The sequence below is a fragment of the Meles meles genome, chromosome 13, assembly GCF_922984935.1.
Source record: "Meles meles chromosome 13, mMelMel3.1 paternal haplotype, whole genome shotgun sequence".
NCBI classification, from domain to species: Eukaryota; Metazoa; Chordata; class Mammalia; order Carnivora; family Mustelidae; genus Meles; species Meles meles.
In genome coordinates this window covers 33993271-34018756 of record NC_060078.1, presented here as the reverse complement: position 1 = coordinate 34018756, position 25486 = coordinate 33993271, and the positions used below count along the sequence as shown (strand labels likewise).

Genomic DNA, 25486 nt, shown 5'->3' with positions numbered 1-25486 from the left:
GGTTAAACCTCTGCCTTCGGCTCAGGTCATGATCTCAGGGTCCTGGGATAGAGCCCCGCATCAGGCTCTCTGCTCAGCAGGGAGCCTGCTTCCTCCTCTCTCTCTCTCTCTCTCTCTCTCTGCCTACCTCTCTGCCTACTTGTGATCTCTTTCTGTCAAATAAATAAACAAAATCTTAAAAAAAAAAAAAAAAAGTTAGTAGTTATCCAGTTGGACCAGGCCTTGGAATGAGCTGAATAAAGAGTTTATGGAATCCTTGTCCTGAGAAATCTTTATAAAAAGAGAACGGGGGAGGAAAAAGAAAAGATTGGTAGTTCAGACTGGTTGTCCTAACATGAAATCCTGGAGTTCTGTAGGGGTTGGGGAGCAGAGACATGGGCTGCCTCTTCATTTTCTGACTGTATATCCACGTTGTATGTTCATTCCCCTGGGCACTTTTTACCTTGCTATTAGATAGCACAACTAGTCACATTCCTGAGCAATGACTTTGTGCTCTCCTTATGCTTGTGAATCTTCTTGTTTTTTGCCATATATATGATAATGTTTTCCTGTATTGTACTGCTTTAATACAGTAAAAATAAGATTCCAAACACCCTTAAGGGTGAGTTGTGAATCCAAGATGGTCACATTTGTAGATTATTGATATGGAATTAAAGTCATTTGATTTAGGTAAATAGGAAAGGAGCTTCTTGGTGTAGAAAATTGTAGTTAAATAGAGCTCATAGGTGTAACATCTCTTGTGCTTATTATGTTCTTCACCAAGACAACTTTCATTTCTTTATGGAATTTGTTAGCACTGGAATGCCTCATAAGGATCACATGTTTAGAGATGGTGGCAACAGACTGGTTTGCACTGCTCATGGAGTCTCCGTTCTGGCTTCCTCAGAAATTACTGGGAAATACACCTTTTATACAGAAATTTGGTTTTGGATTTCATCTTCAGGGTTCTTGCCTACCTTCTTTCAATAATTGTACCATCATGTTATATTTGATGGTAGAGAACACCCTTGTCAGAACATACATGACCACAGTGCTCCTTAAACTTAAGTTCAACTTGTTAAAATCTTGTAAGATTAGTATGTGCTAACTTTGTATCTATATCATTTCATAGTCATAATATCATGGAGATCATTTTTGGCATTGAATACAAGTGGTCTTTCATTCCCTGAACCTTTTTAGTCAGGAGGTCTATATTTTATGGTCATGATGGTATCAAAAGGGCTATAGATCTTTCTGTGTTTAATATCATGTGTCTAAAGTTCATATGAAGTTTGAAATCTTGGAATATCGTAGGTGATTCATGTATTAATTTAATTAGCTTTTCTCTGACATTAAAATTATTAATGGTGATTCCATATTGCTGATTATGGGTGATTAGGTTTCCTGGCTAGTGAAAGCAATATCTTTTTCTTTTCTTTTTTTTTTTTTTTCAGATTGTATTTATTAGAGAGCAAGAAAGCATGGCAGGGTAGGGACAGAAGGAGGGGAATGAGCAGACTCCCTGCTGAAAATGGAACAAATGCTGGGTTTGATCCCAGGACCCCAGGATCATGACCTGAGCGGAAGGCAGAACCACCCAGGCTCCCCACCAATTTTATTTCTGAGCCTGCTCCAGCTGCTGCTGGCTTAGGTCAGATTCTTGTGTTTGAAAGTTGCTGTAGCCCAGTGGTTTAGGTGAGATAGTATGCCCTCTTAAGTCTTATTTCCCATTACACATTTTTCTATTCTTCCACTAAGATAAGTTGGAAATAAGAAAATGCAAACAAACTAAGAAAAAGGGCTAATTGTATCTGCATGAGTGCCTTAACTGCCACATCAGCAAAATTGCTATGGGTAATTAAAGCATAAAACCCTGATTTTATGTATATTGCTCTCTCTCCCCTCCCTCCCCAATTTACTTGACTTGAATTATCTAGATACTACCCTACCTTTTATTTCCAGATATTTTAAAAATGTACTTTCTATGTAGATGTGGTGGTCTCAGATTTGTAAAACTCTATTGTCTCTTGAGATCATTGAATCTGTTAGTCTTGATAAAAGAATCCACCTTTATCATTAGAGGGCATTGTCTATATTGTGTATGTTCATTTTAGTATGCACACTGACTTTCCTTTGCCTTCAGTATATTTTCTTTATTTCCTAGGTTATATTAACCTTATCTCTTAAATTATCAGACTTTCAGATTGAAAGAAAATGCTGAAGAGTTTGTGTGTGTATGTGTGTGTGTGTGTGTGTGTGTTAAGTTTTTAAGCTGATATATTTCAAATAGCCAGCTTCGTAATTCATTTCTGTTCTCTTGCCAGCTGCCCTGCTTATAACTCTGAGGTCATTTGGCTCAAGTGTTTTCCAGTAGGTAGCTTTATTAGGATTGCTTATTTTCATTACAGATTGTTAGATGACCCACATAGGTCTTTGGGTCACATGGCTACTTTAGTGTTTCTTGCTAGTTCTATTTCATCATATTTTAAAGCAACTTAAATTTTAATTTTTTGTTTACTAAATGTATTTTGTGGACTTACCTATCTAAAAAGATAACTCTTGAAAATGATTTTTCTTTTTCCTTCCACCCCCATTAAACTGTTAAGCATTCTAAAATAAATCTTCAGTACCATGTGTCCTAGGGAAAGCAAAGGAACAGAGAAAATAGTGTCTGTGAGTGTGTGTATATGAGAAAGACAGACAGAAAGAGATGGAGGGAGGGAGGGAGGAAGGGAAGGAGAGAGAACATTGTGGTAACAAGTCATCTTAGAAGGAAAATGCCAAGGAAGAAATATAGCTGCTCAGTAGTAAGGCAAAAGCTTTAGATTCCAGAATTATTGAATAATTAGCAAGAGTTGTTAGGAAAAGTTTGATGAAAAGATTCTTGATTTATTAAATGAGGTGTATTTTAATACCAATCATCTGACTTCATTTTACCATAAAACTGTTTATTTATGCACAGATAAAATTAGGTGAAGATAATTGGGCATCCTTCTATGTTATGTAATATTTATTTTGGAACATCAAAGTAATCAAATAGCAAATATTTATTGAATGCCTGCTGTATGCTAAAAACTGTAGGGAGCAACAGAAGTATAAAAAAAAAGAATGAGGGGTGCCTGGGTGGCTTAGTCGTTAAGCGTCTGCCTTTGGCTCAGGTCATGATCCCAGAGTCCTGGGATCGAGTTCCACATTGAGCTCCCTGCTCTGCAGGAAACTTGCTTCTCCCTCTCCCACTCACCCCGCTTGTGTTCCCTCTCTCGCTGTGTCTCTCTCTGTCAAATAAATAAAATCTTCTTTAAAAAAAAGAAAGAGAAAAACAGTCCTAGTCCTTGGAGAAAAAAGTATTCATGAGAAGTTGTTTGTATATGTCATAAGGGTGGGTGCCATTAATAATTGCCAGATAAGTGACTGAGCCAGCAAGAGAGTTCAAAGGAGATACTCATGACTCTGGAGTGGAATGGTCTAACAAGAGTTTATGTAAGGAAGAAGGAGGCCTTGAAGGAAGGATAGGATTTAAATAGACAGAGGATTGGGACCATCTATGTGCAATATTTACTGAGTACCTGCTTTGTACCAAAGCATAATAGGCATTGAGGAGACACAATTGAATTAGATATAATTAAGTAAGATTCTCTTGGAGTGCTGGCAGTCTAATGGGGGAGGCATTATTGCAACTAAATAATATAACAAGGTATGTACGAAGTGCTATTGGAACTGTAAAGAAGTTGTTGACTTTCTTATTTGGAGAGAAAGCATCAATGAGAGGATTATGCTTTGAGGTAGGGCTTGAAGGATGAGTAGAATTTTTCCAAATAGAAGGTAGGACTGGAGGGGCGCCTGGGTGGCTCAGTGGATTAAGCCGCTGCCTTTGGCTCAGGTCATGATCTCAGGGTCCTGAGATCGAGCCCCGCGTTGGGCTCTCTGCTCCGCAGGGAGCCTGCTTCCTCCTCTCTCTCTGCCTACTTGTGATCTCTCTCTCTGTCAAATAAATAAAAATAAAATCTTAAAAAAAAATAAAAAAAAAAAGGTAGGACTGGAGTAGAGGAAACGGCAGCAGAAAGGCATGGATGGAGTTTGGGGAAAAAGTTTGAAACTGTGTAACAGTAGTGTGTAAATGCTTGGCTGTGAGTGGCGGGAGATGACATTAGAAACCATCTTTGGTACACTAAGTTGAGGTGCTGAAACTAAAGCTATCAAGCAGTATAGCCTCTGGATGATGAAGAGGCTTTGGAGTTCAATTGTCTGGGTTTGAATCCTAGGTTACCTTAATAACCTTTTCACTGTGGACAAGATACTTAATATCACCAAGCTTCAGTGTTCTCATTGGTAAAATTGAATTAATAAAGTATTTTTACAGGGTTTTTGAAGGATTAATGGTGATAGTCCATGTAAAGTATGTACCTCAGTGCATGGCGTGGCACATGATTGTCTCTTACGATTATTGAATCTGTTAGTCTTGGTATAAGAATCCATGTTTATCACTTAGAGGGCATTGTCTGTATTATGTGTGTGTTCATTTTAGTACGCACACTGTGACTTTCCTTTGCATTTGATATATTTATTTCCTAGTTTATATTAACCTCTTAAATTAACTAGTGGTAGCCATCATCATATTTATTGAAGGTTTTAAAATAGAAGATTGACCCAATATCTTGGTTTTTGAAATGTAACGTGGTATTGTATAGAACAAAATATTAGAAGGGGAGAGGCTTATCAGGGTGTCAGAAATTAATTATTAAATTTTAGCAAGAGAATTCTGAGTGTTGTAGAGTGGGCAAAATTGAAAAGATTGTAGTAATTCTAGGTGGGGGGAGTCCTTATTCAGCATCTTAGGACCAAAGCAGTCCAAGTGCAGAATGACCAAAGCATGCATTAAGGGAAAGAGAGAAACCATATATGACACAAATTCTGAATAATTTTAGAAGTAGATATATTGGGGCATCTGGGTGGCTCAGTTGGTTGGGTGTCTGCCTTCGGCTTGAGTCATGATCCTGGGGTCCTGAGATCAAGCCCAGCGAGGGGCTCCTTGCTCAGTGGGGAGCGTGCTTCTCCCTCTCCCTCTGCTGCTTTTCCCCATACATGGGTGCATGCTTGCTCGCTGGTGCTCGCTCTCTCTTTAAATTTTTTTTAAAAAGTAGATATATTGGATCAGTTATTGGGTATGCTAACAGGTACAAGACCAAAACTTTTTTTTTTTATTTTTATTTTTATTTACTTATTTGACACGTAGAGAGAGAGATCACAAGTAGAGCAGCAGGCAGAGAGAGAGGGGGAAGCAGGCTTCCTGCGGAGCAGAGAGCCCGATGTGGGGCTCGATCCCAGGACCCTGAGACCATGACCTGAGCCGAAGGCAGCGGCTTAACCCACTGAGCCACCCAGGCGCCCCAAGACCAAAACTTTTTAAGGAAACGATCAGACTAATTTTGCTTTAGGGATTGATTAAATTGAGCAATTGTAGTTAGAGGCAAAGATTGGAAAGACATGTAAAAGACTGAAATGGTCAAAGAGGGAAGGATCTTGGAAATACGTTTGTGTCACCCCCCCCCCCCCCCCGCGCCTTTATTTTTTAGGTTTTTTTTTTTTTTAAGATTTTATTTATTTATTTATTTGACAGACAGGAATCACAAGTAGGCAGAGAGGCAGGCGGGGTGGGGGGGGGGGGAGCAGGATCCCTGCTGAGCAGAGAGCCCAATGTGGGGCTCGATCCCAGGACCCTAAGATCGTGACCTGAGCCGAAGGCAGAGGCTTAAACCACTGAGCCACCCAGGCACCCCAATCTCGCAGTGTTTTGTACAAACAAGAGGGAGGGAAAATAGAACTGAGTTAGATTGTTTTTTAGTACACAAAGCAGTAAGTACTTGAACTAGCATTGCAGCAATGGAGATGTAAAAAGATGAAGAGAATTTGAAGAATCAGTAGGACTTGGAGTCTTAGAAGGAACAATAACACCAAAATTTCAAGTTCCAGTGAGAGAGAGGTGATAACCATGTCAAAAATAAGACATGAAGGGGAACCAATTTTGAGGGAAAGGTACTATATTGAAATAACCACCACAGATTAAAAGGAACCCTAGGGATACCTTGAAATTTTGAGGACTGTACTGTAGGATTTATTGAATCTTTTTTTTTTTTTTTTAGAGCATGTGGTCAATGCATGGCCCCAGAGTGGGATTATACCTATTTTCGTGATGAGGAAACTTTTGATGACTTTTTGAGCCAAAAGACATTGTCATTTTGTTGGTATCAGACAGATTGTATTGGAGTAGCATTCTGAAGACCTCAATTTCAACCATGGTTCTACCCCTTACTAGTTGAAACACCTTGAGAAAGCCATTTAAGTTCTCTGAACCTCTTTTTATTTATTTATTTATTTATTTATTTATTTATATTTATTTGACAGCGGGGGCGGGGAGAGATCACAAGTAGGCAGAGAGAGAGAAGGAAGCAGGCTCCCACTGAGCAGGAGCCTGATGTGGGGCTTGATCCCAGGACCCTGGGATCATGACCTGAGCTGAAGGCAGAGGCTTAACCCACTGAGCAGCCCAGGTGCCCCAAGTTCTCTGAACCTCTTCTCCCATTTATGAAATGGGTATAAAAACCTGCCCTACCAGACTTCCAGATGCCTCTGAAAATCTTACACGTTTATGTATGTGAAAGTACTTACTTTGTAAACTGCAAATAAAGCAGTATAAATATATTGTCATTGCTATATAAATTAGTGTCCAGATATACAAGTGTTTTAGAAACTATATCATTAATTCAGTAAATATTGATTAATAGCAGTGTTCTAATATGTAGTGTTGAAAGACATAGCTCCCTCCCTTCAAAGAGTTCATAAGTACATGGGGGAGATATATTTACAGTGCAATTAGTAAGTGCCATGATATAGATGTGGATTATAGGCTATGATATAGGACCACAATGGAAGGGACACCATTAACTTAGTCTGAGAACATGAGGAAAAGTTTTCAAGAATCGGAACACTGGAATGTGGTTTAAGGACAAGAAGTTAGTTAAAAAAAAAATGCTAATAGTGTACCCCCAAACAACAGGGCATGAAAAAGTACAGAGATTTTTTAAAAATGATATAATTTTAAAAAAGAAAATAAAGTTTCTGGAGTGTAGAAAGTATCTGGAATGTGAGGTAGTGACAAGATGAGGGTTGGAAATGTAGGCAAGGTTCAGATCACAAGGGATCTTGCATGCCATCTGAAGATAAAGAATTAGGATTTTGTATAATAAAGCCAGTTCTGAAACAAGAGAAGGTTAAGATTTGAATTTTAGAAAGAATATACTGACTGTAGTAGAGTAGGCAAAATTTGAAAGATTGTGTAATTCTAGGGGAAAAAATCCTTACTCAGTGTCTCAGGACCAAAGGAACAGATCAGAGAATTATATAGGAGTTATTGGCCATGTAGGGTGAGGAATAAAGGGAATTCGAGGATAATTCCTAATTGGGTAACTATTGGTAATTTTTTTTTAAGATTTTATTTATTTGACAGAGATCACAAGTAGGCAGAGAGGCAGGCAGAGAGAGAGAGGGGAGCAGAGAACCCGACGTGGGGCTCGATCCAAGGACCCTGAGATCGTGACCTGAGCCGAAGGCAGAGGTCTTAACCCACTGTGCCACCCAGGCGTCCCCTATTGGTAATGGTTTAGAGGGAAAAATCATACCCTAAATTCTGTACATAATAAGTTTGAGATATGTATTGAACATCCAAGTACAGATATTTGATAGTTTACAAAGGATCTGGAGTTTAGGGGAGAGATCTAGACTGAGCAATCTATTTGAGGGTCCTCAAAATGTAGATTTGAGTTGAAACTATGGTTATGAATGAGATCACTAGTTCAGAGCAGTGTGATAGGAGGGCCAGAGACAGAATCTTAGGACACACATTTAAGGATCAGGTAAACGACTAGAAGTCCATGAAATAGACCAATCAGCTGTGACCAGAGAAGTATAAGAAAGACCAGGTGAGTGATTTCAAGAACCCAAAAGGAGAGCTGTAGGTGGAGGAATAGAGCAGAAGCCAGAGAAATATGGACTGAGGAAAATAGATAAAAAGTGAGAAAATGAAGATACCCATTGTAGATTTGAATACCCTTTCAAGAAGCTTAATTGTCAAAAAGGATATATATGGCAGAAGCAGGGATGAGTCAGGGTTACTTGTTTGGATTTTTAGATCTTAAAGATGTGTAAGTATGTTTATATGCTCAAAGGAAAGACCCAATGGCGAGTCAGGCAGGGGAAGCAATAAGACCATGGGAGGGTTGGGGAGGGTGACTGAAGTTAAGAGGTTGGGGGAGTGGGATGCAGGAACCAAATGGAGTGTTTAGTAAAGGACAGGAGGAATACCTCTTCTCTGAAATGGGGAGAAATTTAAATACGCATACTGGTGTAGATGTGGATGGAGAGGAGCAAGAAAGTGATGTTTGGTCTGAAGGCCTCGATTTTCTCTGAAATTGGACACAAAATTGATAATCGAGTAAGAGCTAAGGTTGAATGAAGGGTTCAAGAAAGAGGAGACCATTTGAAATCTCCCCTGAGGAGTATGTGAGAGAGAATATTTAATAGGATTGCTGAGAAATGCACATGACTAAGGTGAAGACCATGAATTTGTAGTAGCACTGGGCCATTTTGATGACTTTATACTAAGCACCCAAGTTTAGAAGCCAACTCATCCAAGAATTGCAGTTTTTTTCACTTACTGGTAGAATAGGACAAAAGGGCAAACAATTTAGGATGTTGGTTAAAAAGTGGGTAGATGATGGAACACCTTTAAAATTGTAAGAAGCAAAGGGATCCAGAAGGGAGTTGATAAGGAGGGCTGTCCATTTTGTTTGTTTCTTTCTTTCTTTCAAGATTTTACTTATTGATGTATTTATTAGACAGAGTGAATGGGGGGGGGGGGTAGGAGCACAGGGAGAGGGACAAGCAGACTCTTGTGCTGTGCTCCAAACCCGACAGGGGACTTAATCTCAGGATTCCAAGATCATGATCTGTGCCAAAATTAAGTGTCACTTAACAGACTGAGCCACCCAGGCACCCCTCCAGTTTCTTAATGAATTGAAGAACAGATGGAGTAATGGGAGTGGAACTGGAAGGATAGGAGGTTTTAATCATGGAGCGAGAGATTGGAGTTTAGAATTTAAGAGGCAGAGCAGTAATTACGGCCAAGGCTGAGGAATTGAAGAACATCTCAGTGCCTTTTTTTTTTTTAAGGTTTTATTTATTTATTTGACAAGAGAGAGATCACAAGTAGGCAGAGAGGCAGGCAGAGAGAGAGAGTGGGGAAGCAGGCTCCCTGCTGCACGACACAAGGCTCCATCCCAGGACCCTGAGATTATGACCCGAGCTGAAGGCAGAGGCTTAACCCACTGAGCCACCCAGGCGCCCCAGAACATCTCAGTTCTTAAGTTTTACATAGATCATCCCACATGGACTTAGATGATGGGTTTCAGTGGAGAAGGCTTGTTGAAGGCTTGGAAGCCAGGAACCAGAGTTTCGTGTGAGAGATGACTAGAAGTTTAGTAGATGGCAGGGACAAGGATAAATTAGTTGGAAGGCATGAACCCCAAAGGAGAAGATACTTTTTTCTTCATTGGAGTGATGAATTGGAAGTGGTAATGTGGAGCTGCACTAAGACCAAAGCCTTCTCTGATGAGAGTAGTAGAGTGTGGAAAAATGTGCAGCATCCATTTTGAAAAAAGTGTCTGAAAAATGCTGTCCTTCAGGGAAACTAAGATTTAATTAAGCTAGAGAGATGATAGCATTACGTGAAGATCTTAAGCAGGTGTGTGTGTATAGGGGAGAGCGGTGAGTAAAAAACATAAAATGAGCGTTCAAAATGAAAAGGATTGAGAGAAAGGAGAACTGCCAGAGATGGCCTGGTGTAAAAGAAATACAGAGAAAAATTCAGAAACATAGATGATAGGAGGGACTTTATTTGGATAGTTACCAATAATGGTAATGATGAGAGGCCCAAGTTTCTGATTGATACTTTATAATAAAGTTTTTCAGTTGGCGTAGGTTGCGGGCCCTCCACTTGGTGTTGGGGGCCTCATGGGACTAATAATTTGTAGCCTTTGCTTAGAGTTGGGGTACAGGTTTAGTTAATTTCTAGGATCCCTTGCCCAGTAGTAGAAAAAGAAGTATCTGTGGGCTTCCCTCATCCCTGATCAATATGTATCCATGGTTTATTTTTCCAATTGCCTAAATTAAAACTTCCTTTAGACATTTTTTAAGCCACTTTACATTAAATCTGGATGAAATTAGCTTGTGGATGTTATTGATTACTATACAAATATGCACTTCATTCCAAAATTTAGGTTAAAGGGAATTTTCCAACAGAACAGTTACATCAAAATGAATACTACCAAATCAAGTTTTCTGGTCTTGGAAACTTGGTGATTTGTGATTATCTTGTAGCTCTTTAGCTTATTCCAGCTAATCCTTCTTTTTAGCCACGTTAGTTTTTGACTGTTTACATTATATTTACATATATTTATGTTCTGCTTTTTCCCTATCACAAATATAGACGAGTAGGAAAAGTAGTCTGAAAATAAGGAGAAGGCGCCTGGGTAGCTCTGTTGGTTGTGTCTACCTTCAGCTCAGGTCATGATCGCAGGGTCATGGGATCAAATCTTATATTGGGCTCCCTGCTCAGCAGGGAGTGTGCTTCTCCCTCTGCCTCCACCTCATGTCAACCTCTCATGCATGTGCGCATGCAAAAATAAATAAAATCTTTTAAAAAAGAAAAGGAGAAAAAAATATACAGGAAGAAAATCCTAGAAAAGCAGGAATAATTGACTGAAGATGAATTAGAAATAAAAAGAAAAACCATTTAAAAGCCTGAAAATAGATGGGACTACTTTAAAATGCCTTAGGAATTACAAAACAAAGTAATAGTTGAGAATATTAATTTTTGATGAAAAAACTTTTTTTTTTAAGATTTTATTTATTTATTTGAGAGAGGGAGAGCACAAGCAGGGGGCAGAGGCAGAGGGAGAAGGAGAAGCAGACTCCCCACTAAGCAGGGAGCCCGATAAGGGACTCCATCTCAGGACTCTGGGTTGGGATCCTGACCTGAGTCAGAGGCAAACGTGGGTTCGACGCAGCCCCACAGGTGCCGGAAAAAAGTTTTTTAATTCTCTAGACCAGCAGGGTTAATAATTAACCTCCATCAGCTAAATCCTATTTGCTTGGCTTTCTTTTGCCTGGTCAGATCACCTGCCACAGCTCCTTTCTCCTACTTCCCGAGAGGACGTGCCTTTTCCCTTTTATATCTTTCCACATGACTTTTCTTATGTACTGACATACCAAAATGTACTCTTAATGATGAAGTTTTAGAATATAGATGAGGTTCAATGACATAGAGTTTGGAGGTGATGGACAATAAAGAATTCTTGAGATGTCTTTGGTGCAGAATGGTGGTTTATTAAAGCACAGGGACAGGACCAGTGGGCAGAAAGAGCTGCTGTCCTGGGTTTGTGAGGAGTGGTCCATTATATACTTGTAAGTTGGGAAGAGGGTTGGGGATGGCCGAAGTCTCTAAGGAATTTTGGGAGCAAGGTTTCTTGGACCTTGAGGGGCTAGCTATTGTTTGGGGAAAAGGTTATTCATTACCAGTAATAAAACCTTTTTGTGAGACCCTTTAGATACATATCAGTGGGCCAGAAGCTTGGGAATGATGGTCAACACTATCTTAAAGGGTTTAGAGATAAAGTTTTCAAAGGAATTGTTAAAGTAGACTTACAGGATCCTGGTTGGAGATAGCGGTTGGTCAAGCTAGGATTGCCCTTTGCCGGTAGGAAAGCTCCAGGTGGAAGCAATTGTGTCCTTGGAGGAATGTCACTCTACTTGTTTTAAGGCTTTGTTAGTGGGTAAGGATATACGATAATTTTTCTTCTGCCTGTTTCCCACATCATTTAGAAACTTCATTTTCTACTTTCAGTGTTGTGTTGTTAGAACAACACTGATCTTCTGTAGTTTTCATCTTTCATTTATGGTGGCAGTTCTTCACCCTTCCACAATGTATCCATTCCTTAAAATGTATCCCAGCTAGTTTTGAAATGTAAAAGTATGCCTTGGGATGCCTGGGTGACTCAGTTGTTTGAACAATTTACCCTCTGCCTTCTCCTGAGGTCATGATCTCTGGCTTCCCTGCTCAGTGGGGAGTTTGCTTCTCCCTCTCCTTGTGCCCCTCTCCCACTCATGCTGTCTCTCTCAAATGGATAAATAACATATTTAAAAAAGGAAAAAAGCATGCCTTGAGTTGAAGAAGTGGAAAAGCATAGGTCTATAGATGATTTACTCATGAGCATGAAGGCAACGTATACTTTTTTTCAGGTGAATAAAGACATTCTGGTTGTTGGTTAAAAAGGGGGCAACACCTCAGTGTGAATTGCAGTGGGACATTCACAAATTGTATGAAAACATTCATTAACATTGGTGACTGGTTGAGTTGAGAGGATGGGGAATGGTGTCCCAGTTGGGTTTTTAGGAAGTTGTATATTTTGAATAGAATTCAGCCAGTAGTAGAATTATGTTGTTACTGGAAAGTGTACATAATCTTGAATGCATCATCTTAAACGGTATCTGTTTTCCTGAATAGAGTGATAAAAAAATTCTCTTGGCCTGTTGAGAAAAATATGATTCTATCTTAATCTCAAAAATTCATACTTGAGATAATTAACCTTTCATTTTTATAATGTCCTAAAGTAACTTGTGATTTCTTTAGTAATCAGTTATTAAAATCTGTAGTTTTTAAACAGTTGATTTACTGATAGGGTCAAATTTGGTTTATTTAATCTTTGGCTAGAGAAAAAAATAACTTTAACAGTTTTTTTTTTTAAATTAGAATGTAGGTATACTATATTTGGGGGAACAAAATGTATTTTAATGCTTTGTTCCAAATGTGGTGAAAAGTAGTGGAAATTAATATGTTCTAATGAGAAAATAAGGAAGTTCAAATTTAAGTGTCAAAGAAAGCAAGAGGGATTGGTGATTTCAAAGCCTTTTAGAATTTGTTTGACATCCTTCTGCCTTAATTCTTACTTCACTTATAAAATATTTTTTAAAAATTATGTATTTATTTATTTATTTATTTGACACAGAAAGAGAGAGCACAAGTAAGGGGAGCAGCAGGCAGAGGGAGAGGTTCGCAGGCTACCCGCTGAACAGAGAGCCTGATGTGGGCTCAGTCCCAGGACTCTGGGATCATGACCTGAGCCGAAGGCAGCCGCTTAACTGACTGAGCCACCCAGGTGCCCCACTTCTAAAGTATTGAGTTCTTGGGGCGCCTGGGTGGCTCAATGGTTAAGTGGCTTACTTCGGCTCAGGTCATGATCCCAGGGTCCTGGAATCTTAACACCACATCAGGCTCCCTGCTGGTTGGGAAATCTGCTTCTCCCTCTACCACTCCCCCTGCTTGTGTTCCCTCTCGAGGTCTCTCTCTGTCAAGTAGATGAATAAAATCTTTAAAAAAGTATTAAGTTCTTCCTAATTTGTTTTCCTGGTAAACTAGAACATATTTATTATTCTTTCTCAGGTCATTGATATAATTCTTTTTTTTTATAAAGATTTTATTTACTCATTTGACAGAGAGAGAGAGAGATCACAAGTAGGCAGAGAGGCAGGTAGAGAGAGAGAGAGAAGGAGGAAACTTCCAGCTGAGCAGAGAGCCCATCGCAGGGCTCGATCCCAGACCCTGAGATCAGGACCTGAGCCAAAAGCAAAGGCTTAACCCACTGAGCCACCCAGGTGCCCCGAAGTCATCGATATAATTCTAACCCAGGCTCCTGTTTTCAGTTTTTGTGTTTGTTTGTTTAAGTTGAAATGTGAAGAAGCAGTTGGTCCTGTACATTTGCAGTCTTCTATATAATAATTGATCATTACAGTGATGATTCTGAAACATCAGGAAAATACTATCTACTGAATGCCCGAATATAAAGTGAGTTTTTTCCAAAACAATTTTTATTTCAGAAAAGAGAGAGCTGCCTTAATTTGAGTCTGTATATACTTTTACTATAAATTTCTCTATTTTTTTATTTTGAAAAACAAAGTACTATTTGGTAAAGAGCCTAAAACTGCTTCAAACTGATTCTGAATGTATGATAAAGTCACTTGTTGGAGTCAGTGAAAAGGAATCTAATAAATTTAATATAGTAATTTTTCCTAGCTATATGACCTCAAAATTGTGCTAGATACTATTGAAAATAGACCTTATAGTTTTCCATTCCGTTTAACAAATATGCAGTTTGAAAGAGTACAGTTGATAATTAATATATATGGGAACTCTGGCTTAAGATAAATTTGCAGTGATAGCATTTTATATATGTTTAAAAAGTGTGTATCAAACAAATGGAAGTGAAGATTTGCCTTTGATGTGCATTAAGATTTTGAATGTAGGTGGTTCATGGAGTAGGAGGAAAAGCAGTATTTCAAAATTATCATGATTTATTAATGTTGCCTTAAATGCATATGTGCATCTAAATTAAATTGTATAAGTATTTGACTTTTATCTATAGCTCTAAAAGTTTCTTTTCAAGTTGGCCAGGAAATATTGCTTTTAACTTTCTAGGAAACATGGTAGTTCACCTTATATTTGGGATTTCTTTCTATTCAGGCTTATGTGGTAATAAATTTACATTTATTGTACTTCATTAAGGTAAAGAGTGTGTAATATGATGCGCGAGTTCTGCTAAAAAATGTTATGGCGTAAAGAAAACTTTAGTTATCCTGAAAGAGCTTTTAATTTTTGAGGCAGTTCATTCTCTAATAATTCTCAACAAAGAACATGTTATTATACATAGATTAATAAAAGTATAATTTGATTACTCTTCTTAAAAAACTCTTAAAAATATTAATACCTCTATCCAGTAAATAAAGAAGGAATAAAAACTCCAGCTTTTCAGGTTTTACTCTTATTTACCTAGATCCATTGATAGTTTTTATGTTACTGTATTAATAGTGATTTATTTTTTATTAATTAAAAAAAATTGCAGCTGTACCTTTTCCCCCAACACATCGCTTGACATCTGAAGAAGTATTTGATATGGATGGGATACCCAGGGTTGATGTTCTGAAGAACCACTTAGTAAAAGAAGGTCGGGTAGATGAAGAAATTGCACTTAGAATTATCAATGAGGGTGCTGCCATCCTTCGGAGAGAGAAAACCATGATAGAAGTAGAGGCTCCAATTACAGGTACACTTGTTTATGTTTTGGATATTATTTTTTTAATCATACCATTATTTAGTTGCTCGGATCTAAGGCTGTTTACTTTTTAATCTATGTTATACTAAAATAATACTACAAGGACATTATCTTGAATTTTGAGATAATTTTTTGTAATTTTTTTGGTTTTTGCCTATTTTCAGTGAATAAACATGATCTTAAAGTACCTGAGTGCAGAAGTTGGTCTAACTCGCTTTTGTGAAGGTTTCATCAGTTGTGTTGGCCATAATTCAGTTTGATTCAACAAATTCTTATTTACTTTGCTTTCAATTATTAGGGGCAAATACCTCAGTGTAACATAGCAGTCAATAGAAAGTATTGCATTAGGATGGAGATTATACTACCATCATTATAAATTTTGTAATCCAATTTTAGTATATGTGCTGCCGAAGCGAGCACTAAATTTTGTAATCCTAAGACCTATGCTTCCCTTCTTAAAGAGGAGCTTTATAAATTTAGGTGAAAATTCTGTCACTGACTACAAATTTCATTATTTTGATTATTTCTTGTTCTAGATCTTGAGCACATAAACACTTGTACACATCATCCCTATTAGGACTCTTCGTAGATTCTAAGACTTCCTGCTGAGACCTTTTCTTGATAGAATTTACATTATTTCTTATGTAAAAGAAATTAGAATTTAAGTAAAATTTGTTATTTCAGAGGTTATTTTTTCATATCTAATAATCTTCTTGTTTCAGTGTGTGGTGACATCCATGGCCAATTTTTTGATCTGATGAAACTTTTTGAAGTAGGAGGATCACCTGCTAATACACGATACCTTTTTCTTGGTGATTATGTGGACAGAGGTTATTTTAGTATAGAGGTAATAATCATATACTATCATTTGATTTGCTTTTAAGTGTTACCATAGATGATTTCCATTAATTCCTAGTAAAATAAGTTACTTAAATTACCTATATTGGGTTCTTTTTAATACCTCTGCTATTCTGAAGTTTTTAGGTAAAACTACTACTTATTCTCTTCTGCTTTTCAAACTCTTTTATTTTCTTTGTATTACTCTGTTTATGCAATTATAATTGCCATTTTTCCTAGCAGAAATTATATGTAAACTGAGGGTTCTTTATTGTCCTGTTATCCAGTGGCCCTAAGGAGCTAGTGCTATTTATCTCTCTTGCCCCTAAAGGCATTACCCCATGTGAAAAAAGATTAATTGAATTTTTTCTGATTAAATAAAACATACTATAATGCTTTTATTGCTTAAACCCTAGTGCTTCTATTCCACCTTCTATAGCTATTAAGACCCAAGTCTTTTGTGTGTTGTGAAAGTATTCATTTCTTTTAAAAAACAAGAGGCATTAAAATGACCTGTTGATCATTACTTAACAGCTCATGGTTCTTTTTGCTCCATTTATTCTCTAATTATATAAAAAAAATTAAAAGTAAATGTAAAACTATTTGCATTTTCTAATATATGCATTTCTCTTTCTTTTTTTTAAATGAAAATGTGGCCGTATTGTAATGTTGTTCTGTAACTTGCTTTTTTCATATATCCCTATACTGTGATGTCTTTCCAGGTCAGTATATATAAATTTATAGAATTTTTAATAGCCACATTGTATTCTATTGAATAAACAAACCACAGATAATATCGTTAGACACTTAAGGTGGTCTTAATTTTTTGCCATTATAAATGATGCTTCAGTGAGTCTGATTATTTATACTTTTTTGCACACTTGCTGAATTATTTCTGTGGGGCAGATTCTTGGAGGTAAACTTACTGGATGAAAGCTCTACTAATAGATATTTCTGTGGTGTTGAGTATTTACTGTGTTCCAAGTATATCCTAAGCACTTAACACACATTAATCCTCACAGCACTATGACATAAGTATTGTTATTTTATCCATTTTATAGATGAGGAAACTGAGGCTTGGAGAAGTTAAATAGCTTCCCCAAGGACACATTGTTAGTAAGCAGTGCAGCCAGTCTTATTATGAGGCTGTACTCTTTTTTTTTTTTTTTTTTTTTAAGATTTTATTTTTATTTTTAAAGAGAAAGCAAGCAGGGGAGAGGGCAGAGGGAGATGGAGAGAGAGGATCTCCAGCACACTCCACACGGAGCTTGCAGCCCAGTGCTGGGCTCCATCTCATGACCTTGAGATCATGACCTAAGCTGAAATCAGAAATCAGTCATTTAACCAACTGAGCCATCCAGGCACCTCCTAAGCCTGTACTCTTAACCACCTTTCCCAGTAGTAGATAATTGAATCTTTACCTGGTGAATTTCCATGCTGGTTCCTGTTGTTTATATCTTCTCCAGTATTTTTAACCTCCTTTCTCAGGTATACTAGGATTCATGGTGAGGAAAGGAGTTCAGTGCTCTTTTTGCTCAAATTCCCTAAGGAATTTTGTTACCTCTGAGTTCTTCCTTTATTCATAGTTCCATCACCACTATACCTCAAACTTTCCTCAGAGCTTCAAGGAAACCAGAAAATGGCCCTTCTTAATGAAAAAGATAGGGGCCTTTGACAGAAACAATAAAATGAACAATTTTAGAAAGTTTTTTGGTAACTAAGCATATTGGTGTTTGTGTCCTTGTATTCGAGTGTTTTGTGGCTGACTTAATAGATTTTATTTTTGAAAAGGAAAATAATAAAGAATCAAAATAAGCAAAAAGGAGAGGTAGAATTTAGTATTTCTCTGGCTTAATTGCTTTTTTTCCTTGTGAAAAAATGTAGGTGTGAATAGTTACACGTTTTAATATACCTTAACTGGTTAAAAATAAAGTTTGTTTCCTTTTTGTTTATAATTCTATAAACCAAGCCAATTTCTGTATGAAATATCTTTCCTTTTTTTTTTTTTTTTAAGATTTTATTTATTGAGAGAGTACAAGCAGGAGTAGGGGGAGGAGGGAAGGCCAGAGACAGAGGGAGACAAAATCCCAAGCAGACTCCATGCCGGACATGGAGCCCAACTTGCAGCTCTTTGATCCCATGACCTTGAGATCTCCACCTGAGCTGAAATCAAGAGTCCAACGCTTAACTGACTGAGTCACCTAGGTGCCCTGATTTCCTTTTTTTTAACCAAATAAGTAAAATTTTTAAAACCAAATAAGTTTCTTATGTTAAATCTATTTAAAGGGGTGCCTGGCTGGCTCAGTCGGTAGAGAGTGTGGCTCTTGATCTTGGGTTTGTGAGTTTGAACCCCGTGTTGGGTGTAGAGATTGCTTAAAAATGAGTCTTTAAAAAAAAAAAAATATATATATATATATATATATATAATATATATATAAATCTATTTAGAGAAAAGTGTCTGCTATACTGTTAGTTTAATGTTCTTATTTAAAAAACTATACTTTATTTGGATCAGTTTAGGTAATAAATACCTACTTCAGGTAAGGTAGCAAGCATAACCAACAAAACAACATAAGACATGGCTATTGCCTTCAGAGGGCTGCATGGCATAATGCTTAAGATCAGAGGGTCAGAATCCCGTCTCTATTATTTAAAAGTTTTGTGATTTCAGACAAATTACTTGAACTCTTTGCTTCAGTTTCCTTATTTGTAAAATAGAGATTATATTACATACTTTATAGGGTTGTTTGAGGAATAAACAAGGAGTGTTAAATACATGGCACTTGATACATTGTAAGTACTCAATAAATGGTCAATGCTTATTATTTTTGACATTATTGTTATTTTATTTATTGATATACCTAAGAAGGACACCAGTCTGCTAATTGTTTTTAATAGCAAACAATCTATAAATCTAATGTAATTACATAAGTTTAAGTCATTCACTCAATAGATATTTGTCACTCTTCTGCTGTTTACTAGGTACTTTTCTAGGAGTGGAGGGTGAGAAGTGAATAAGATGACAAAGCCCCCGATTTCATGGAGATTATATTTTAGTAAAGGACAAAGAGAAAAAGGTAGTAAAGAGTAATAGAGATTGTAAGGGCAGTAGGGTTAGAGGAAAATGAGCAAATATTAAACAACTTAGTTTAATAAAAATAAAAAATAAATTCACTCAAAACATTTTCTTTTGCAGTGTGTCTTATATTTATGGGTCCTGAAGATTCTGTACCCAAGCACATTATTTCTTCTGCGAGGCAATCATGAATGCAGACACCTTACTGAATATTTTACCTTTAAGCAGGAATGTGAGTACTGTCATGAGAAATATTTGCATTTCCTCAGTATTCCTGTGGAGTGATATGGGTAGTAAGACTTTATAGTATAACATATAAGAATTTTGTGTCCAAACATATAAAGCTTTGAAGATTATTGTTTAGAGAGTTCTTTAGTGTTTAATGGTGTTTCATTCAGATGTTTTCATTTCAGGGTTTCCTATTAAGTTTGATTTTATAAATATATTTAGAAATGGCTTTGGGTTATATAGCTTTAATGTTTAAGTGATTTTTTTTTTTCCTAACAGGAAGAATAAAAACCAAAAGGAAAAAAATAGTTGTTGCATTGGAGATTTTTGTCCCCCAATATTGAAGCTCTCCCATGAAGATTCTTAAATTATTCATCCTGTCCTCATTTCATATTGCTTCAAACATGCTATTAATGAATTGAAATTCTTAACCTACAGTGTTTACTCTATTTCTCTCTTAAATTATTATGGCAATGGCAATCTAATAACCAGAAGCAAGAATATTGTATAGAGCAGTATTTGACCTTTTTTCACACCTCTTAACTGTATGCTTATTAAGTTAATATTCATGATTATAATAATTCTTAGAGTTAAGTTCTAAAAACAGAAATAATTTCAGAATTATGGAGACTCAAACATGATCCAGTAAAGATCATATTACTGGAGACGTCCAGTAAAAAGAGAAAAATATAGTGGTAAGTAATGGCAGAGAACACAAAGTCATATAACTTTAGGGATCAGGTGGGTAACCTAAATGAATAGGTTATGAATAACAACATAATAAAAATAATGAAATAATAAAATAGTAAAAAATGAAGTAATAAATGGATAAAAGATGAGCCCTGGAAAGTGCATACTTGACCTGAAAGCAAATAATTTAAAATTTTTATTAAACCCCAGTGCTGGAAAACAGCAGACTACCAGTTTAGAACCTCTGGTTGCTATTTATAGGTTTTTCTCGTTAAAAAATTTTAATTTAATTTTTTATTTTATTTATTTACTTGAGAGAGAGTGAGTGAGAGAGAACATGAGCAGGTGGGGAGGGGCAGAGGAGAGGGAGAAGTAGACTCGCCACTGAGCAGGGACCCCCCCCCCCCCAATATGGGACTGGATCCCAGGTGAACTGAGCCGAAGGCAGACGCTTAATGAACTGAGCTACCCAGGTGCCCCAGATTTTCTCATATTTGAATGTTACTCTGTTCAAAAGGGGAAAAGGAACCAAGCTCTTTTTTTCTTTAGATGATTAATAAAACTACCCACAAAAATTATAGCAAAAACGTAAAATAGCCAGGAATTTTAATGATAGAAAGGAGCAAAGGGATGTGTATGATAATCTTAAAAGTAAATGACAGTTGGATTTAGTGGAGTTTTGTCTCTCTGGTGTCATTTTGGCTTCATGCTTCATTGTCCATTTTAAGCATTCATTGTAGACTAGAGGAACCCCTCTGTTCTTCCAATATATGAATAAATTATCTTTTTTTTTTTTTTTCAATTGGGTGGACCTTGAGTTTTGTTGTGATGTTGTAGTAGTCCTGCCTATAACAAAGTAGTCACTGACTCTTAGGATAAAGTATTAAAACTAAGCTTTAAGTATACTTCTAAATTTAGCCTTACTTGGCCTGTAAAGGTAAAGGGTTGAGCTGATTTTAGAGATTTGACTTAATTTATTTTAAGTAATATTTTATGATGATCTACTGCATGCCCAAATTTAGAGGCAGCTAATATTTTGTCTTGGAAGACCAATACTGCCTATTTTACTGATTCTCATAGGGCAAGATGCTTGCCTTTTTAAAAAATGATTGTATACAATAAAATTTACTCTTTCTTGTGTTGAGTTCTCAGTTTTGACAAATGCATAGAACTGCCCATCCCCACAGTCATGATGCAGAAAAGTTTCATCATCTCATAAATTCCTTCTTGCTTCCTTTTCATAATCACCCCCATACTCATTGTCAACCTCTGGCTACCACTTGGCCACTTGTTTTCTGTGTCTGTAGTTTTCTTGCCTTGGTTTTAATAGTCAACTTATGTATCTATCTATCTTCAAAATAATAGTAATGTGATTATCAATTATTTTTTCTTTTTCTAGGTAAAATTAAATATTCAGAAAGAGTCTATGAAGCTTGTATGGAAGCTTTTGATAGCCTGCCTCTTGCTGCACTTTTAAATCAACAATTTCTTTGTGTTCATGGTGGACTTTCACCAGAAATACACACACTGGATGATATTAGGAGAGTGAGTATATATTGCAGTTCCAAGGTTGATTCCTATTTATAGTACTTTGTTGGGTAGACAGTAGAAGCTTCAAACTTCTCTTCACTGCCAAGATTAGGTAATGGTAAAAAAAATTAATATACTGATATTTTAAGGAAATATCTTCTAACCATTCAGAACAATGTAGTATGGACAGTATTCAAAGTTGGTACCACTTTCCTGTGTCCATTCTATTCTCACTTTTTGACAAGTTATTTCTGTTCTTTGTTTCTTTCTTTTCTTTCTTTCACAGTTAGATAGATTCAAAGAGCCACCTGCATTTGGACCAATGTGTGACTTGCTATGGTCCGATCCTTCTGAAGATTTTGGAAATGAAAAATCACAGGAACATTTTAGTCACAATACAGTTCGAGGATGTTCTTATTTTTATAAGTAAGGAAAAATATCCAAGATTAAACACATTTTAGTTGTTAAAATAGCATATGTTTCATATAGAAAACCATTATTTTACTTAATTTGCTTTTTTCCCCCCACAGCTATCCAGCAGTATGTGAATTTTTGCAAAACAATAATTTGTTATCGATTATTAGAGCTCATGAAGCTCAAGATGCAGGGTAAGAATTCTGTTTCCCTGACCCAAATTAACATCTTATGTACAAATCAAACTTAGTAACTCATGATTGATGCTTTACGATGCATATTAAGCTATTTGTTTTACAGCTATAGAATGTACAGAAAAAGTCAAACTACAGGGTTCCCTTCATTAATAACAATTTTTTCGGCACCTAATTACTTAGATGTCTACAATAATAAAGGTAAGATATTGTTGATAAAAAATTGTTAAACAACTTAGCATTTTAATTGACTTTTAAAAAAAATAATAGAAATGAGGCATTGTTCGAAACTGTAACTATCCAAATCTTGTTATAAAAAAGTATAAGATATAAGGGAGGGGAGAAAACAAGAAATAAAAATCCAAAATGTGAAAACCTAAATCATATGTAACCATTCCACAACTTGGCACTCACAGAAGCTATCTTACAAAAAAATATTCTGAATTAAGTCAAGAAACCAAACATGATTTTCTCAGACTCCCCTTTCTTAAATCTTTCCCCTTATAATCAAGAGAATGTTTTCTTATTTACATAAAGCTGTTGCTGCTTTGACCATTTCATGTATTTACACTGTATAGTTAATTTAGTTTATCATGTTTCTTGTTTTATGTTCACTGATCTAGTTTCTCTTTCCCTTTCTTATTCCCTACTTTCACCTCTTATCATTACCCCCTGAAGATTAATAGTTGAACTGTCTTTGATCAGTTCACTCTGACCTCTCAGATATATTCCTCCCTTTTTTCTTACATCTTTTTTCTTTACCTGCTGTTCCACCAGTTTCCATTCCCTTTCCTTCTGTTCAGATTTGATCTGTTTATAATAATTTGGTTTCATTTAACTTTGAACATAGCTTATTGACAGATAATGCCAAAGGATCTTAATCTAGTTAAGTGTGTGCCAAGGAAATTGAAGATGAGCTTGTGTATGTTTATGTAGTGCACATTTTCAGAAGAGAAAATTAAGAAGCCATCTCCTATTCTGTCTTGACATGTCTGGAATTCAGTTGACGGTGCCATAGTTTCCAGGGTCACTGTAGCAGATGTGCCAGGAGGAAAGAACAGAAGGTTAAAGACTTTTAAAAGTATTAGAGAGATAATGAGGTCATTGCTAAATATGGGTCATGGAGTTCAAAAGAGGAACAGAAGAGGTTTTTTTTTTTTAATTATTGGAGATGATGGTTAAAAGATTAAAACATTTGCCTGAGATCAAATAGTAGCATGCTATATAACTTTGATACAGAATATGTTACAAAAACTCAATACTATATTAGTTACCCAAAAAACCCTATACCTTGACTGAGTTGCTTATCTTCAGAAACTACTGTCAATGCAGCCTTTAAGGATTATGCCAGTGCTAAAATATTCTTTTAAATTACAGAATTTCAAATTATAAATTTTAGAACTTGTAGAGAAGTTACCTAATGATGTATGGCTTCATTTTTGAGGAGAAATGTATCTAAGTTTTGACCCTATTCTTAAGAACAGAATAGAGGGCTACATTTAACTTTGTGCTCTAATGCCTCATCTGTAACCTACCCTTGTCAGTATTGCAGGACCTAGTGTTCAGTGCTCAGTTGATTATTGTCTAATTGGTTGTCCTCTGTTAGTTTGATTTAGGGGTTAAGGGATCACTTTTCTGAGTATTCAGAAGAGAAACTCAAACCATTGAATCTGTCTTGTCAAAATCAAATGTCTCTTAGTAGTGATTAAGTCTGTATATAGTGTTAATGATTTGAGTGCTTACATGGTATGTATGTTTGTAATGTTTCATTTCACCTGGAAGGCAATTTTCTAGATTCTCTGTTTTGCTTTAAAACTTAAAACTTGGTATCATTCCTTAATTTCTGATGCTAAATTTAAAATACTTTTGTTTCATAAGGGAAACAAGCATATTACTTGTGCCTTTGTATTAGCCAGAATCCCAAATCTTGGAATTTAATATCTGCATTTTTGTGCTTTTCATTAAAATGGAAAAAAAAGTAACCGCATAATTACTATAATACCTACAAAACATTTTATACTTTTATATACCTTCATGTGAAATAGATCCTCTGATCGTATAACAAACATCTGAGGTAGTCAAGGTGGACATATTAGTCCTGTTTTATAAATGAGAAACAGATTAGTTAATTTACCAAGCATTGCAAAGCTAGTATGTGTTGCAGCTTAGATTGGAATCTAGCCTGTCTAACCCAGTATTCCTTAAAATAATATAACCAGTGGCTGAAATCTGTGTAGTTAATTTAAGATATTATTTCTTTTAATGTATTGAAACATTAGAAAGATACTTGAAATTGAGATGAGTATGTTACCTTTGTGTTATTTGGTTATAATATTTTCTTTTTGGCATTTTAGTGGAATTTTTTCTTTTTCTTTTTTTAAAAAATATTTTATTTATTTATTTGAGAGAGAGAGTGTGAGAAAGAATGAGAGGGGAGAAGGTCAGAGGGAGAAGCAGACTCCCCATGGAGCTGGGATCCGGATGTGGGACTTGATCCCGGGACTCTGGGATCATGACCTGAACCAAAGGCAATTGCTTAACCAACTGAGCCAACCGGGCAGCCCCAGTGGAATTTTTTTCTAAATGAAATAAAACATTTCTTTGTAGTAATTTCACTTGATTTCCCATATTAAATGAAATAAATACATTCATACAGTCATAAAAAACTGCTTTTTTTCTGGGTTTGTTTTTGATTTTTGCTTCATTCCCATCAGCAATGCTTTTCAGGTTGCCTGTAACTAAAAAGATCCTCTTAAATTCCTCCAACTTGTAGGAACTTTTAACCTAGAAAATTGCTCATTGCCATTCTGTGTTTCCTCTAAAAATTGATTTTTCACAATTTTGGATATAGTAAAAGTGCATGTTCATCATTGAATTGTAAAGTAAAATAAACACCTTAGAAAATCTGGAAATTTCATTAATAATAAATATAAATATGACTGTGCTCTACATAAAAGTGTGTTAAAAACAAAAATGTGCTATTACTAAAAATTAGTTCTTATCTCCCTCTAGTAGTCCTCATTCAACTCACACCTTGATTCCTCATCCCTTTAAAAACAGTATTTTTTTGCTTTTATGTATTACAGAGTTTTGGAGCTAAAGACAAGTTGTTACATTCACATTCAAATTTATCTTACAGCTGCTGTATTAAAGTATGAAAATAATGTGATGAATATTCGACAGTTTAACTGTTCTCCACATCCTTACTGGTTGCCCAATTTTATGGATGTCTTCACATGGTCGTTACCATTTGTTGGAGAAAAAGGTATGATTCTTTTTTTTTTTTTTAATGTTTTATTATTGTCACATTTACTCCAGTT

The 25486-nt window shown here is 36.1% G+C and overlaps 1 protein-coding gene across 7 annotated transcripts in view; it reads left to right on the top strand.

The window, feature by feature from the left end:
* Nucleotides 1-25486, top strand: part of PPP3CB (protein phosphatase 3 catalytic subunit beta) — a 54992-nt gene that overhangs the window by 1836 nt on the left and 27670 nt on the right. For all 7 annotated transcript variants that reach the window (XM_046027346.1, XM_046027343.1, XM_046027345.1 and 4 more), the window contains exons 2-9: nucleotides 14988-15188; nucleotides 15920-16044; nucleotides 19231-19342; nucleotides 21428-21573; nucleotides 21845-21984; nucleotides 22089-22166; nucleotides 22273-22367; nucleotides 25306-25431. In XM_046027346.1, coding sequence (XP_045883302.1) covers nucleotides 14988-15188; nucleotides 15920-16044; nucleotides 19231-19342; nucleotides 21428-21573; nucleotides 21845-21984; nucleotides 22089-22166; nucleotides 22273-22367; nucleotides 25306-25431 — 1023 coding nt within the window. The remainder of the gene's footprint in view (nucleotides 1-14987; nucleotides 15189-15919; nucleotides 16045-19230; nucleotides 19343-21427; nucleotides 21574-21844; nucleotides 21985-22088; nucleotides 22167-22272; nucleotides 22368-25305; nucleotides 25432-25486) is intronic.